General features: G+C 40.7%; 1 protein-coding gene across 6 annotated transcripts in view; it reads right to left on the bottom strand.

Annotated features, from left to right (window-relative positions):
* The window catches only part of LOC127643396 (nuclear factor 1 X-type-like), a 138094-nt gene that overhangs the window by 21710 nt on the left and 100083 nt on the right, over positions 1-16301 (bottom strand). For 5 of the 6 annotated variants that reach the window (XM_052126086.1, XM_052126091.1, XM_052126085.1 and 2 more), the window contains 7 exons: positions 15556-15618; positions 14561-14635; positions 12437-12557; positions 12078-12113; positions 11839-11966; positions 10527-10607; positions 2995-3126 (listed from right to left, as the gene is read on the bottom strand). In XM_052126086.1, the coding sequence (XP_051982046.1) occupies positions 2995-3126; positions 10527-10607; positions 11839-11966; positions 12078-12113; positions 12437-12557; positions 14561-14635; positions 15556-15618 (636 nt within the window). The remainder of the gene's footprint in view (positions 1-2994; positions 3127-10526; positions 10608-11838; positions 11967-12077; positions 12114-12436; positions 12558-14560; positions 14636-15555; positions 15619-16301) is intronic. The other variant, XM_052126089.1, reaches the window with a different exon arrangement.

Consider the following 16301-nt stretch of genomic DNA (forward strand, 5'->3'; position numbering starts at 1 on the left):
CCATCCATAACTCATACAAATGCAATAGAAACGGCAGCGAGGCGGGGGCATCCATCTCTCTCATGCGCACGCATTCCTCGCTCTCTCCCCCGGCCTAACGCAATCCTTGTTTTTTCCACTGTCTTGACTCTACATAAACATTATAACCAGAAGCGTCTGCCAGAGAAAAACTTCCATCATCACATGCACGTATAATCCATTTAAAGCCGCTGCCCTCGGTCTCACTGACCTTTACTTGATTAGGGCTCGCCGGCTGCGGCCGGACCCGAACGGATAGCAATTCTGCTCTTTTCCCAGGACCCTCGGATGGGATTAAACATCTGGGACGTTGGGGAATGTCAGGAACATGGGAGGCAATGGAGATGTTTCGAACGGTCTTAATGTCGCGGAATATTATTCTTTCACTGACGGGATTTGAACCGCTCTGAATGTGCCTGCCAAGAGGAGACTGATAAGAGCACAACCCCCCCCCCACACACACACACACACACACACACACACACACACACACACACACACTTCTGTCTCTCTACATCACATTTTGTCCTGTGCCAATCTGAATGACAGCATGTCTGTATAACAAGTGACATGCTCGCTGGCTAATTTTAAAAACGCGGAGAACGAAACATGCCATTTTTATGAGATTCTTTCGGTCACGCATCTGTTGCGCATTGGGAAGCTTTCGAAATGTTCCCTTATGCCTTCTCCTGGTTCTGTCTCCCTGTCTTTCTCTTTCTCTCGTTCTTGAACCGCTCTGTCTTTATTCGGAAAATGAAATGAGCATGTTTGCCGTGAATCGTGATCTTAGACTCTCTGGCAGTTGGATTAGCGTTCCTCAAACTGCTATGCGGAGTTCACGTTAAGTGAGCGCAGCTCATCACAAACAGTTGTCGGACAGGTGTCCTGGCCACATTAAAGCAACTCTTTTCCGATATGACAAAAAAAAACAGAAGACGAGGGAGGAATTCATGAAGAAATCGCACCTGTTGATAGCATCGTTTTGTTTTAGCACCTGATTCACAAATGGAAATATGCAAATAATCGTAAAAATGACTCGATTTCCATGCCGCAGTTGTCCTTCTTGCAGATTGGATCAGAGTCTAGGTTGCAGGATGCAGCAGACTACCACAATCCGGCAAACATTACTGAGACAGCGTTGCTCAACCACTGTGATCCATGCACCTGCACTTTACTCAAGTTTCTGTAAAGTGTGGAAAATGTGCTTGAGTATATGGTGCATATGGAAATACACCGATCAGCCACAACATTAAAACCACCTGCCTAATATTGTGTAGGTCCCCCTTGTGCCACCAAAACAGCGCCAACCCGCATCTCAGAATTTTTTTTAATTGTGTACATTTTCTAGGGATCATGCCGGCACTAACTTATCAAATGATTATACACAATATCAGCCCAATTGTACAGAGTGGTTATCTGAGTTACTGTAGACTACTGTTGACCTCTCATCAACAAGTTGTTTCCGTCCACAGAACTGCCGCTCACTGGATGCTTTTTGTTTTTGGCACCAACAATCATGCCACAGTCGAAATCACTGAGATCACATTGTTCCCCATTCTGATGGTTGATGTGAACATTAACTGAAGCTCCTGACCTATATATGCATGATTTTATGCACTGCCACACGATTGGCTGATTAGATAATCACATGGATGATTGTTGGTGTCAGACGGGCTGGTTTGAGTATTTCTGGGATTTTCACACACAACAGTCTCTAGAATTTACTCCGAATGGCGCCAAAAACAAAAAACATCCAGTGAGCAGCAGTTCTGTGGACGGAAACACATTGTTGATGAGAGAGGTCAATGGAGAATGGCCAGACTGGTTTGAACTGATAGAAAGTCTGCAGTAACTCAGATAACCACTCTGTACAATTGTGCTGAGAAGAATAGTCATATCTGAATGCTGTTCTGAGATGCTGGGTTGGCGCAGTTTTGGCGGCACAATGGGGACCTACACAATATTAGGCAGGTGGTTTAAATGTTGTGGCTGATCGGTGTATATTGAGATTTAACACTTTTCTCAGCCATTTGATAATCATTTGATAAGTTAGTGCCACCATGATCACTAGAAAATGTGCACAATTAAATAAAATGCAGCTTTTGTCAATAAGGTGCATTCCTTATTATAATAAGAAACCAGTCAAGGAAATGTCCTGGTCATATTTAACCCCAAATAAATAAATATGCATAAAGAAATTGAAAACTATATTTAGGACCATTAAATTTTTTTGCACTGTGACAATTTTCAGGTCACTTAAGCACATTTTACAACCCAATTCTCATTACCGTAATTCATCCGAATGCTTTACTTTTATCATTACAGTAACAAGATGCTGTTGTACAATGTTTCTTTTCTAATTAACATCAGGGAAAAGTACATTTTAGGAAGTACTACTATGATGTACTGTATAAATACTTTACAAATAAATAAAAATGAAAAAGTTTTCACATTGCGGTAATGAAAAATAAGGGGTAAAATATGTATAAACATTAAAGATTGTCTTCATATGCCCCCAAAAAATTCTTGGTTTCTTTTGATGTAGGAGTAAAACAGGACATTTTCTTGACAGGTTTCGTGAGAATCACCCTAATTAACATAAAGATGGGGAACCAAAAACCTTCACGCTGGAGAGATGGACGAGGAAAGTGTTGATGAAATGAGGAGAAGAGAAGAGAGAAAAAGAAAGACAGGAGAGCATGGATGGATGGTGATGTTCATTAACTATGACAGTATTTGGCGCTCTTCACTCTCTCTGTCTCACTGCCCAGCCAATCAGAGGCCTTCATTAATGGCTCGCCAATATTTTGAGCCAATCAGATGCCATTTTGAGCTAGTGTGGTGCCAGAGTAGGACTTCTGGACCAATGAGAAGCCTACACTGCTATAACATCACATCTCTCTACTATAAATCCCTCCTGTCTCCCTCCGTTCTTTCTGTCTTTTCTCTCTCCCTGCTGGAGTGTGTCAGTCTCACCTGGTCTCACGCCTGCCAGCATGGGCAGCGGGTGGTGTGTGAAGGCCATTCGGGGGGACCTCGTCTGTGCTGAAAGGGCGCTGAAATCGAATTTCCCCGCTGGCTTCTTTAGAGACCCGGGAGAGCACAGCCCTGCCAGAAACCACATGTCAACAACAACAACACACCAATCAAACACTGCTCGACACTCGCTGGCTAGCTTAGCCTAACTAACAACTCCGTAAATATCTTGGTAAAAGATATTGGTTTTTCGAAGGGAGGGGAGTGATAAATGACTGACTAAATGATCATGTTTACTTGTTTTGAGGTAATCGGCTGTCTTTCCTTCTAAGTCATTGATTTCTATACCAGCACTGCTAACAAACAGATTGATTTAAAACATTGTCTTCTGTAGGGGTGGGTGGTATGACTGAAATCATGTGTCCATATGAGTCATTTCGTAAAACAATAATGGCATGTATCACAGTATAGTAATTTTAGCTGGATGTTTGAAGAAAAATCAACAAAAAAATGGTTTATATATTAAATATCCATGTTGTTATGTCTATTTTTTTTGAGAACTTATTTGACAATTTTTTCCTTCTACTTGGATCTCGACAGATGCGACAGCTTCACATCATTTAACATTTAAAGTGGTCATGCCATTAACAAATACAAATTTCCTTGATATTTTTACATAAAACGGGTCTTTCTACTATAAAGACATACTGTAAATTTCAGAACTCAAAACTTAATCTCCAATGCAGTAAAAGCATGTATTGAACCCAAGCTGCAAATACGCCTCATTCTCTACTTCCGCGACTACCCTACGTCACTAGGGGGACATTCATTCATGACCGCCTATACAGCTCGAAATTATCAACGCCTACTTTTACATCATCGCACCCTTGGTCCCGCCCACTGGTGCTTCAGTTCGTAAACTGAGAGAGAAGGACAGACAGGCCTACTAAAGCCTAACTATTCCTGAACACTGAAGGGGAACCATTTGGATTATTTTAAATAATTTTTATAACACAGACAGACATCTATGACCGCTTCATACATATCTCGGGCCGCTTTTAAAAGACGCGGTGTCAAGATACAGCTCTGAAGAGGAGAAGCTATTCTCTGTCTTCTTTGCTGTTATTTCAGTGGACATTTTCATTGAAGTTTTAAGGAGGCGCTTATGCCAAAACCCGAGTGTTTCAGACAATGGGCATGAGACAGGGTAAAAAATTATCATATATTACAAAATTAAGACTGTTTCAATGCAAATAATTAAATAAAAACTTTGATAACATTATCAGTGAACCTCAGGGAAGATAATAAAACTATAAAAAAGAGCATTTCATGACCCCATTAAGTTAAAAACAAAAGATTGAAAACATTAAAATTAATTTGATAAATGTCTAGTTCCGAATTTAAAGTCTGATGGAAAGAGCCACATTCAAAGTTGTAAAATAGCCAATACATGCACACCTGTGACTGAAAATCAATTGAATTCAACGTTAATAGCGCTAGTTGTTTAGTGACCATACACAACTAAACTCTGTTTTGCATTTAAACCAGTTGTTCTCCTTTGTTTAGCTTTGTTTAGGATAACATGCTCTGTATTTTCACATAACTCAAAAGTTGTTTTACATACACCGATCAGCCACAACATTAAAACCACCTGCCCAATACGGCTTGTTGATGAGAGAGGTCAATGGAGAATGGCCAGTCTGGTCTACAGTAACTCAGATAACCACTCTGTACAATCGTGGTGGGAAGAATAGTATATCAGAATGTTATTCTGAGATGCGGGTTGGCACTGTGTTGGTGGCATGAGGGGGACCTACATAATATTAGACAGGTGGTTTTAATGTTGTGGCTGATCAGTGTACAGTATACAACCTTTTCTATAAAGGGAATGGCATTTTTACATTTAGAGGTCATGCGTGAACAGGACCAAATGGATAATACAGATATATCAGGTCTGGCAATTTCCCAGAATTTGTATCATCAATGGAAAGTTCTTTATCGATGTTATTTGTCCTATGTTGAGCCCGTACGTGGTCTTGACGGGGTGATGTAAGTAGTCTGTTTTGTGCCAGTCACAGAGTTGAAACAGAGATGATGCAAGTAAGTGATACCAATACTTATGATAATATAACTAAAATGCATAAATGATGGAAAGCTGTTGCGTCTTCTAATAGCATATATTTTATTTGAAATGTGAAATTTAACAGGTTTCATATGTGAAAGGGGTTCATGCTCCTTCGTTGCTCTTAGTCGTAAATAACGTACAGCAATCCTGCCCACTAATAGCTGTGCAAATACACATTTCTCACACGGCATATACCGTCATACCGCCCATCCGCTGTCTTCTGTAAGTGTTCTATAACGATGTTAAATTAGCAACACCTCAGTTGGTTCAATCCATCACCAAAAAGATGAAAGAGAGACAGAGACAGAGAGAAAGAGAGATGAAAATAACATGAAAGGTGAGAAATTGTGAGAGAACGTGATAACAGAGCAGGGATGGCTCATAACTGGCAGATGACCAAAGAAAACACACACACACACACTCAGTCGCTGGCACCCATTGCTCAGTGTTACTCATACACACACACTCTTAAACTTCACTTCAGTTTGATGCTATTTTTTCCTCTCTGCTCTACAAAGCATTAAATCCCATTTCAGCTTAATTCCCCCTTTTCAGTCTACTTCTGAGTGTATTTGTTCTAGCATGTGCTCACACTGTGTGTGTGTGTGTGTGTGTGTGTGTGTGTGTGTGTGTGTGTGTGTGTGTATACCAGAGAGAACACCCATGTGTGTGTAGGAGTGTGAAAGTGTTAAGCCTATATATGTATATTTATCCCAAGATTTGTACAACCACACATGCCACATTCTCGCCTCCTGGTTATTTGGAATTAAAGAGTTTGATGCACTATAGAAATTTATTCTAATGTTCATAATGCTCGATTCCCTCCCCAGTCCACCCAGATCATCTATGGAAATTAAAGCCAGTGTGCCAATAACCCTTTTCAGTCTGCAGTATTCAGCAACTTGGCTTTGTATGAGATGCTACGGGTAAATCCAGTCATAACAGATGTCATTTACATATAGCGATCTTAAAAGTACAGTAGCAAAGATAGCCTGTTCATTTATAACACTGTGTGCAAACCGCAATTTTTCTGTTTCTATTTCGTGCTTCGCTAAGTAGCCCACAGTGAAATCTCATTGGTCCAAAAATTGGTCCAAATTATACAACAGCTAGTTCCTGTCTTCATGCTCATGGTTTCCAAATAGCGGCGAGGACTTTGATTCGTCATTCATTTTTATTTATTTGCCAGATTCGTTTAGTGACCATTTCTGGAGATTGCATATTTATGCCAGTAGGAGGCGACAAATGAACGTCTTTTATGTTATCAGTGAGTTGTTCAATCATTGACTTGGAAACAATGGAAGTGAAGGAGAACATTTCGTTTACTTAAAAGATTTGTTCAAAACACTGATTCGTTTACAAACAATACACTTCAGTGCAGAAACTAGCTATTTGTCAGGAATTAATTCATTTAATATTATTCACTTGTTTGTTTAACTGCACATGCTGATATACGGAACAACAGCACTCTTGCTTGTGTATCAAATATGATTTGATACAATGTTTGATGACTCCTGTTTTACTCTCTGTTCAAGCTGACGAGCCAAACAACCTGTTGTATGTAAGTTTCACATGTTTATGGCACCATCTAGTGGTTATTTGTGAAAAAAGTGGTTTCAATGTTTATATCGATCTATTTAAAATGGCAGTCTTGTGTGAAATGTGACTCTTATGTTGGGATAAATGACTTATTTTAATAAAGTAAAAATGACAGTAATTATTATATTGTTACTGATATTTTAAAATGAGTATTTGCTGAATATAAGCAACTTGTGCTTGGTTCAAATGTTAAATATTATTTTATTGAAAACCTTGTATCAAATATGATACAAGATGCTTTTGAGGTTTATATCTCAATCACCATTACATTACATTCATGCCCACCACAAAAAAATAAAAATAACATCCATCCATCCATCCATCCATCTTCAACCGCTTATCCGAAGTCGGGTCGCGGGGGCAGCAGCTTCCCTATCCCGAGCCACATTAACCAGCTCTGACTGGGGGACCCCGAGGTGTTCCTATGCCAGTGTGGAGATGTAATCTCTCCACCTAATCCTGGGTCTTCCCCGAGGCCTCCTCCCAGCTGGACGTGCCTGACACACCTCCCTAGGGAGGCGGCCAGGGGGCATCCTTACCAGATGCCCAAACCACCTCAACTGGCTCCTTTCGATGCAAAGGAGCAGCGGCTCTACTCCGAGCTCCTCACGGATGACTGAGCTCCTCACCCCATCTCTAAGGGAGAAGCCCGCCACCCTTCTGAGGAAGCCCATTTCGGCCGCTTGTACTCGCGACCTAGTTCTTTCGGTCATGACCCAGCCTTCATGACCATAGGTGAGGGTAGGAATGAAAACTGACGGGTAGATCGAGAGCTTTGCCTTTCGGCTCAGCTCTCTTTTCGTGACAACGGTGCGATAGAGCGAGTGCAATACTGCCCCGCTGCCCCGATTCTCCAGCCAACCTCCCGCTCCATTGTCCCCTCACTCGTAAACAAGACCCCGAGGTACTTGAACTCCTTCACTTGGGGCAATACCTCCTTCCCTACCTGGAGTACGCACTGCATCGGTTTCCTGCTGATTATTATTATTATTATTAATAATAATAATAATAATAATAACAGAGCTTTGAATATTCTGACATATACATTTTATAAGCTATATTTAAAGTGTGAACTAATATGTCTGTGTATTTTCATATATGCAGCCTGCTCTGTCATTATAAAGATCTCATTATTTTACATCACAAGCTGTGATGATGTCATCTTACCTTAAGTTCCTGAGTCCCAGCGAAAAATTTTAACACTTTCCCTTTTTTAAATGTCAATATAGTGTTTGGTGCATAAAATACATTTGATAAAAATTGTTTATTGAAAAAATAATATTTTATTCTTATTGTACTTGATGTGCTGAATTGAACTGTGTTACATTTCAATCCATATTTATAGAGCAACGAGAGGAAGTGGTCATGGCCAAACCCTCAAACAAGCCCAGAGAGTCCTCTGATAATATCCCAAGATTAACCACTGCAACAAAAACTTAAATAACAAATGTCCTACACAATAAGGAATTGCTGGGCCGCAGGAGGATAATGACCTTCAATGCCTAATTTATCAAACATGATGCATAAAAAAAGCATGTCCAAACTTTTTACGATTTCCTTTTATAGTTTGTCTAATGCTATTAAAAACGTTTCTGTTATTCTTCCATACGTCAGGCTTTACAGGGTTAAATACACATCAGATATGTTCTGATTGGCTGTGATGGTCAAGTCAGTGTGGATTGTAGCGTTGCACCTGGGGGAACAGTGTAAGGGGCAGAGAAAAGGGTGGAAAATGAAATGCCCTATTTAAAAAGCCGCAATGCTTCATTTTGTTTTAGGAAAATCAACCTACAAACTGCTAACGTCAAGCTATCTCTACAGAACCACTTTACAGAGTATTTTGAGTTTAATACAAGTTAAGCTCAATCAGCAGCATTTGTGGCATAATGTTGATAACCACAAAAACATATTTTCTTTAAAACAGCAAAAATGGAGGTTACAGTGAGGCACTTACAATGGAAGTGAATGGGGACAATGTTTGGAGGGTTTAAAGGCAGAAATGTGACGTTTATAATTTATAGAATCACTTACATTCATTCTTCTGTTAAAACTTGTGTATTACTTGAGCTGTACATTTGTTTAAAGGGGTCATATAATGGTACATGCACTTTTTCAAGTTGATTGTACTGAAATGTGTGTTGGCTGTGCCTGTACACAACCATCCTATTATGATAAAAATCCATCCAGTGTTTTTGTTTTAATCTCCTTATATATTTGCCTCAAATCGAGCCGTTCGACCGTGTGACGTCACACGGTCGGACGCCCCTCCCAGGATTGTTGATTGACAGCAGTGTTTCAACACAGACCCGCCCTCGCTCGTGAGCGAGCTGTCAATCATAGTCCGTCATCATTGTTGATACACTGGAGCAGAATGGCGCCTAAGCGATTGTGGTGTCCTGTTCTTCGGTGTAATAACGAACACAGCAGTCATTTTGATGTTCCTAAATCTGAACCGCTGAAGACGCAGTGGCTGAGTTTTGTTTACGATGGGAATATTCCCCATGAGCAACGTCAATGCGTTCATGTTTGCGCGAATCATTTTTCACCAGACTGCTTTATAAACGAGGGTCAGTATAAAGCTGGTTTTGCTATGAAGCTGCTGCTGAAAAAAGATTCGGTACCAACTATTTATATTCCCTCTGCACCTCCAGAAGAAGTAAGTGTAACGTTTTATTAACCTTTATATTAATCTTTGCAAATCGCTTGCACGCTTCACAATGAATGTGGCTAATGTTTACACTCAGGGTACATTACGGCATGTTTTCCATAACGTTACGATGTTCTCAATATAATTCATAATCTCACGTTTATAATGAACAATGCGTTATGGTTACTGTGTTATTAAAAACTGTGTACGCAGGTGTTACAGTTAACATGGTAACACTAAGTTACACCTGGTTTACTTGTATGTTACTGATTAAGAAGTAATGACAAAAAACTGTTATATGGAGAATAACTCCAGAACGGAGGGGCGGGGTGACCAAAGCTCATTATCATTTAAAGTCATATGCACTGAAACGGCATGCTGAAAACAGAGCTGTTTTTGAGCAGATAAAATTAGTGTTTTCTTAAAATAATAATGAGAATTTTTAATAAAAGTACATTACAAAGTTTTCATTTAGACCCTAAAGATTCATATTAACTTGTACAAAAATGGCATTATATGACCCCTTTAAATCGTTGTTTTATGAGCTTAACTTGTATCGAACCCAGAATACACCTCTAATCTGGGATTGGAGAAAGATTTGAACATTTAACATAAAAAAAAATTATAATAAACTACACATTACTTACAGAGCTTTCAAAACATACACAGCTTTGTAATGGAGAGCATTTCTTTCTGATTATGACATTCACACACAAACACAGAGCAGATGTCTCCCACTACTGTAGACACACGGAAGCACCATCTGGGACCAGAACACAGATTGAGTGTGTGTATGTGTGTGTGTGTGTGTGTGTGTGTGTGTGTGTGTAGTAAATACATGAACAGAATGCACACCTGTGCATTTTCTCAATGTTTGTTTCTACAAGGTGGTGTGTGTGTGTGTCGCAGTTGTCCTCCAGTTGCGGTGGCTTCTACAGTCCCATCTGGGCTCTGACTTAACACTGATATCTGTCGTTGTGACCACAGCGGCCATCTAGTCCTGATGCTCAATTGATATGCAAGAGTTTCTGTGTAAAGCTCAGAGATTTTCTTAGGGGTAGGGTTATAATCTATAATTCGTACAGTATAAAAATCATTAGGTCTATAGCCGCACCAACGCGTGTGTGTGTGTGTGTGTGTGTGTATAAAGTGTATTCTAACCATGGTATGGGAACTGCACGCCATCATTCTCATGTTTTATCTTCCTCTCTTGAACACTCGACAAATGGTGCTGCACTGCAACTGGAGAAGGGAAATGTTGACATGAGAGAGATAGAGAGAGAAATAAAGAGTGTGTAAACAGTGTGTTGAGATCACATAAGTGGTGTGTATTACCCCTTTTCCACCGATACAGTAGCAGTGCCCAATCTGGCACTTCCGCATTAACGAACGGGCGGCATTCACGGGAGGAGCGCATGTAACCGCGTTCAGTGGGAGACGGTGATATAAACACGCCACAGCGAAACCGTCCGTGTAGGGCATCGTCATAGAGTAATGTAATGTATTGTATTTCTCACTTTTTTGCTAAATAATGAAAAGTCAAAGCAATCAGTATATTTAATTGTACAACATCCCAAAATAGAATAAATAATAAGTGATACTGCTGCAAGAGCAATGTTAATATATACTATTTCACAGCTCTCTCGAAATCTAATTCCTGATTGGTCAATGGCACCATCTAGTGGTCTAATATGTCTGAGTAACAACCGCATATCCGGGGATTGAGTCATATCAGACCGGTTATCCGGCATTCGAGAGTCATCTTTCCTACTTCTCGTATCACTCTGTGATCTCTACAAGTTAGCAAATACAACAAAAACAACAATTTACATTTATATAGCGCTTTTCTAGGCACTCAAAGAGCTTTACATAGTATAGGGGGAAACTCCTCAACCACCACCAGTGTGCAGCATCCACCTGGATGATGCAACGGCAGCCATAGTGCACCAGAACGCCCACCACACACCAGCTATTGGTGGAGAGGAGATGATAGAGTGATGTAGCCAATTTAGGGATGGAGATTATTAGGAGGCCATGATAGATAGGGGCCAATCGGGGGAATTTGGCTAGGACACCGGGGTTAAACCCCTACTCTTTACGAGAAGTGCCCTAGGGATTTTTAATGACCACAGAGAGTCAGGACCACTAATAACATAGTTTCAACGTAAATCAATATTTCATGTCCATTTATTTATTTATTTGATTAGTCAGAGGGGAACTGGCCCCCACAGTGAGTCTGGTTTCCCCAAAGGTTATTTTTCTCCATTAACCAACATCTTACAGAGTTTTGTGTTCCTTGCCACAGTCGTCTTTAGCCCGCTCACTGGAAGTATAAACACAAGTCTTATTTATTTATTTATAACTCGTTTCCACTGTGGAAACTCTGGCTATAGTTTCACAGATTCCCCGACCAAGCACCAGCACCATTTCGGTGGAAAAAGTGTGTGTGTGTGTGTGTGTGTGAGACGCCCACCTGCATCAACGTCATTAGGCCAGCCACTGGACTGGGAACTGGTGCCAGCCGGCGAACGACTGGTGAAGAAGACGTCATCGACTGGACTCTCCATCTCACTGTCATCAATAGACTTACGCTTATTAGAGCTACAGAAAGAATGAGACAGAATAAAGTTAATCAGCAGTAGATCACTGTAAGAGATAAACATGAACACAGAAAAAGTGCAGAGATACAGACGTCAGTGACAGACTGAGTACCTTCGTGGAAGACTGCCATACAGCTCCACCTCAGACCTAACAAGAGAAGAGCGACAGAAAAAGAGGAAAAGAGAAAAGAGAGACAAATAGGAGGAAAGACAAGCAAGACAGATCAGAGAGACTGGAACAGACACAAACATATATATATATTTGTCTTATTGTGCATTTCTATATATACTTATATTTTCTATTCACTTTTATTATTATTATCTCTGTCTTGTTGTTGAATTGTTTGTGCACTGGAAGCTTTCATTGTATGTGTAAGCATACTTGGCAATAAAGCTCATTCTGATGCATTCTGATGATGCAAATAAAGGAATATACTGTATGTTTATGGATGGCAATGTGTGTGTGTTTACCTTGTGGATGGAGGAGAGGCAAGCGAACGTCTGCCGAGTGCTACTTGGTTGATGTTGTAGTAACCGGGACTTTCAAGATCTGCGAGTGAGAAATTAGGACCTGATGCTGTTGCAACCGGGGCTGCAGAAGAGAGCAACGTGACATCTGAAACTTGCACTTCAAATTTTAAATGAAAAGCTAAAATGTACATTTTTAAAATGGAAACAGAGATAAATTATTAATTAAAGGAATGTTCTAAGTTAAGCTCAATCGACTGCATTTGTTGCATAATGATTACCACAAAAATTATTTTGATTCATTCCCTATTTATAAAAAAGAATACATACAATTGTAAAATAAAGTTAAAGTGTTGCACTTAAAATTGAAGTGATTGGGGCCAGTCCAGAAATACTAAACTACACGTTTGTTCAAAAGTATAACAATAAAGCGTAAAAATGATACGCCGTTGAGCCAAAACATTATGACCACCTGACAAATATGCTGTTGGTCCTACACGTGCCACCAAAACAGTGATGACTCGCCGAGGCATAGACTCTACAAGACCTCTGAAGGTGTCCTGTGGTATCTGGCACCAAGACATTAGCAGCAGATCCTTCAAGTCCTGTAAGTTGTGGGGTGAAGCCGCCATGGATCGGACTTGTTGGTCCAGCACATCCCACAAATGCTCAATCGGATTGAGATCTGGGGAATTTGGAGGTCAGGGCAACACCTTGAACTCTTCATCATGTTCCTCAAACCATTCCCAAACAATGTGTGCAGAGTGGCAGGACGCACTATCCTGCTAAAGGGACCACTGCCATCAGGGAATACCAGTGCCATGAAGGGGTGTACCTGGTCTGCAACTATGTTTAGGCAGGTGGCACGTGTCAAATTGACAGCCACACGGAATGGCTGGACCCAGGGTTTCCCAGCATCACACTCCCTCCACCTGCTTGTCGTCTTCCCACTGTGCATCATGGTGCAAACTGGACTCATCGGACTAGGCGATGTCCATTTACAATGCTCGTGTGCCCATTGTAGGCACTTTTGATGGCGGACAGGGGTCCTCATGGGCACTCTAAGCGGTCTGCGGTTCCACAGCCCCATACGAGGCAGGGTGCAGTGCACTATGCAGTCACACATTCCTAGTGTAAATCCTAAAAATGTTCTGTGACTTGTAGACCTTCTGTCATTTCGGACCAGACGGGATAGCCTCCGTTGCCCTTGTGCATCGATGAGCCTTGGGTGCCCAACACCCTGTCGCCAGTTTGTGGTTTGTCCCTCCTCGGACCACTGTCGGTAGTGGAGCACCCCACAACCCTTGACGTTTCAGAGATACTCTGACCCAGTCGTCTGGCCATAACAATTTGGTCCTTGTGAAAGTCGCTCAGGTCTTTACTCCTGCCCATTTCTCCTGCATTCAACATGTTGACTACGAGAACTGATTGTTCACTTCCCATCTAATCTACCCAGACCTTGACATGTGGCATTGTTATTTCGCTTCACCTTTGACTGGTCATAATGTTTTGGCTCATCGGTGTACATATGAACTTGATTTCAGTGGGACAAAATCACTTACTAGCCTTACCTGTGTAAAGTTATATCCATTACTGGGATTGCAGGGTTATGTCATCATGACAACGCATTTGTAATAATAAATATACATTTAAACAGATAAAGTTTGTTAGTGGTTTCACTTAAATCATGTTAACGCATTTAATGTTTACAGCTTGTGACTATACTTTTGAAACAATGTGTATTTTAGCATTTATGGACTGGCCCAATTTTTTTTTTCTTTTATTTAATAAATGAAAGACAAGTAAAAACAAAGTTTTTGCGGTAGTTAATCTTATGCCACAAATATTGTTAAATTGATCTTAAATGGTATTGAACCCGGGACGTTTCTTTAATCTATGCTAAATTTATGGTTTCATGTGTGCATGTACACAAAGTTAGGCCTAAAAATGAGGCAACTGTATGTTTGTTTTGTATGTGCAATCAGCGAGGACAACGCTTTATATAATATAGGCATATGAGGCAACTCCGATTTAATATATACATGGGTAATTCATATATATTTTTCCGTGGCACTGCAGATTCACTAGAAACACTGGTGGGTGTGTGTGTGTGTGTGTGTTACTTACTCTGAGACACTCGTACTAGCTCAGCTACGTTCCAGACCCCTGAAGTAACAAAGCAGTCCTGAAAACTCAGATGTCCTGCAGAGAAGTAAACATATTTCTCACTCAACTAGAACATGGACTTAACTGCACTTAAAGAATATTTAAAGTGGCAGTACCACAGCACAGCAGAACATTTTATCTCTATTAAATACAATATTGTACAAATGTACATCTCTGGATGAGGTTGTGCAACTTAAAGTAATCTATTAAAATAACGCACGTCAATAGAAATTCAGTCAGTAGTGCGACATGTGAAATGCTTAGTTAGTGTTTATTTTGAAGTTTAATATCAGCCACAACATTAAAACCACCTGCCTAATATTGTGTAGGTCCCCTCGTGCCGCCAAAACAGCGCCAACCAGCATCTCAGAACAGCATTCTGATATACTATTCTTCTCAGCACAATTGTTCAGAGTGGTTATCTGAGTTACTGCAGACTTTCTGTCAGTTCAAACCAGTCTGGCCATTCTCCATTGACCTCTCTCATCAACAAGGTGTTTCCGTCCACAGAACTGCCGCTCACTGGATGTTTTTTGTTTTTGGCGCCATTCGGAGTAAATTCTAGAGACTGTTGTGTGTGAAAATCCCAGAAATACTCAAACCAGCCTGTCTGACACCAACAATCATCCATGTGATTATCTAATCAGCCAATCGTGTGGCAGCAGTGCATAAAATCATGTAGATACGGGTCAGGAGCTTCAGTTAATGTTCACATCAACCATCAGAATGGGGAACAATGTGATCTCAGTTATTTGTACTGTGGCATGATTGTTGGTGCCAGACGGGCTGGTTTGAGTATTTCTGGGTCAATTGTGCTGAGAAGAATAGTATATCAGAATGCTGTTCTGAGATGTGGGTTGGCACTGTTTTGGTGGCACGAGGGGGACCTACACACTATTAGGCAGGTGGTTTTAATGTTGTGGCTGATCGGTGTAGTCTGTACGAGCTTTCCCCACCGTTCTGAGGCGGTTTGATGTCTGAGTCTCCTTGTTGACTGGAATTGTCTGATTGCCCAGATTCTGCATGAGACAGAAACAGAAAGAGAGACAGAGAAAGATGCAATTATAGGTCATTAAATGCTTTATATTCGAATAGTATTGCTCATTAACATTAACATTGTAATTATCACTGAGTTTTATAAAGGCACAATGACAAAAATATGCACAAACGTGAACATGAGAGAGAACATGAAATATGAGGTGTTAGCATCGGCGTATATAGGCTACTGTATGGATGAAAGAGTGTGTGTGATTGTGTGTTATCAGCACAGTTTATAAAGATGAGGCTGGCGGGCTGTGTGTTGGCGTGTGTGTTTGTGTAGGTGTTTATCGGTCGGTTGTAGGTGATAAGGGAACACACTTGCTCTTGCCAGCACAATTTTTTAGATTAATACAGTCATAAAACAAAAGAACAGCAGCCTAAACACTAAAAAGAGGACAAAAACAGAGACAAAGTCCCTATTCTCTCTGTTTAGCATGTTGTCTCCATCTCTGTCTCACTCTGTGTCTCTCACTTTCTCTTTTTCTCGAATCCTGGCAGCCATTTTAGTCTTTGGCAGCCATCTTAGCATTAGCGGTGCACACACATTCCTGCTAGCTGACAACACACATATACACAGGATAAACACAGGCCCAAACCCATGAAATGTGTAGGTTATATTTCATATGGCACACAGACATTTACATACAGCATCCCATTGCTG

Source organism: Xyrauchen texanus, chromosome 5, assembly GCF_025860055.1.
Source record: "Xyrauchen texanus isolate HMW12.3.18 chromosome 5, RBS_HiC_50CHRs, whole genome shotgun sequence".
NCBI lineage: Eukaryota > Metazoa > Chordata > Actinopteri > Cypriniformes > Catostomidae > Xyrauchen > Xyrauchen texanus.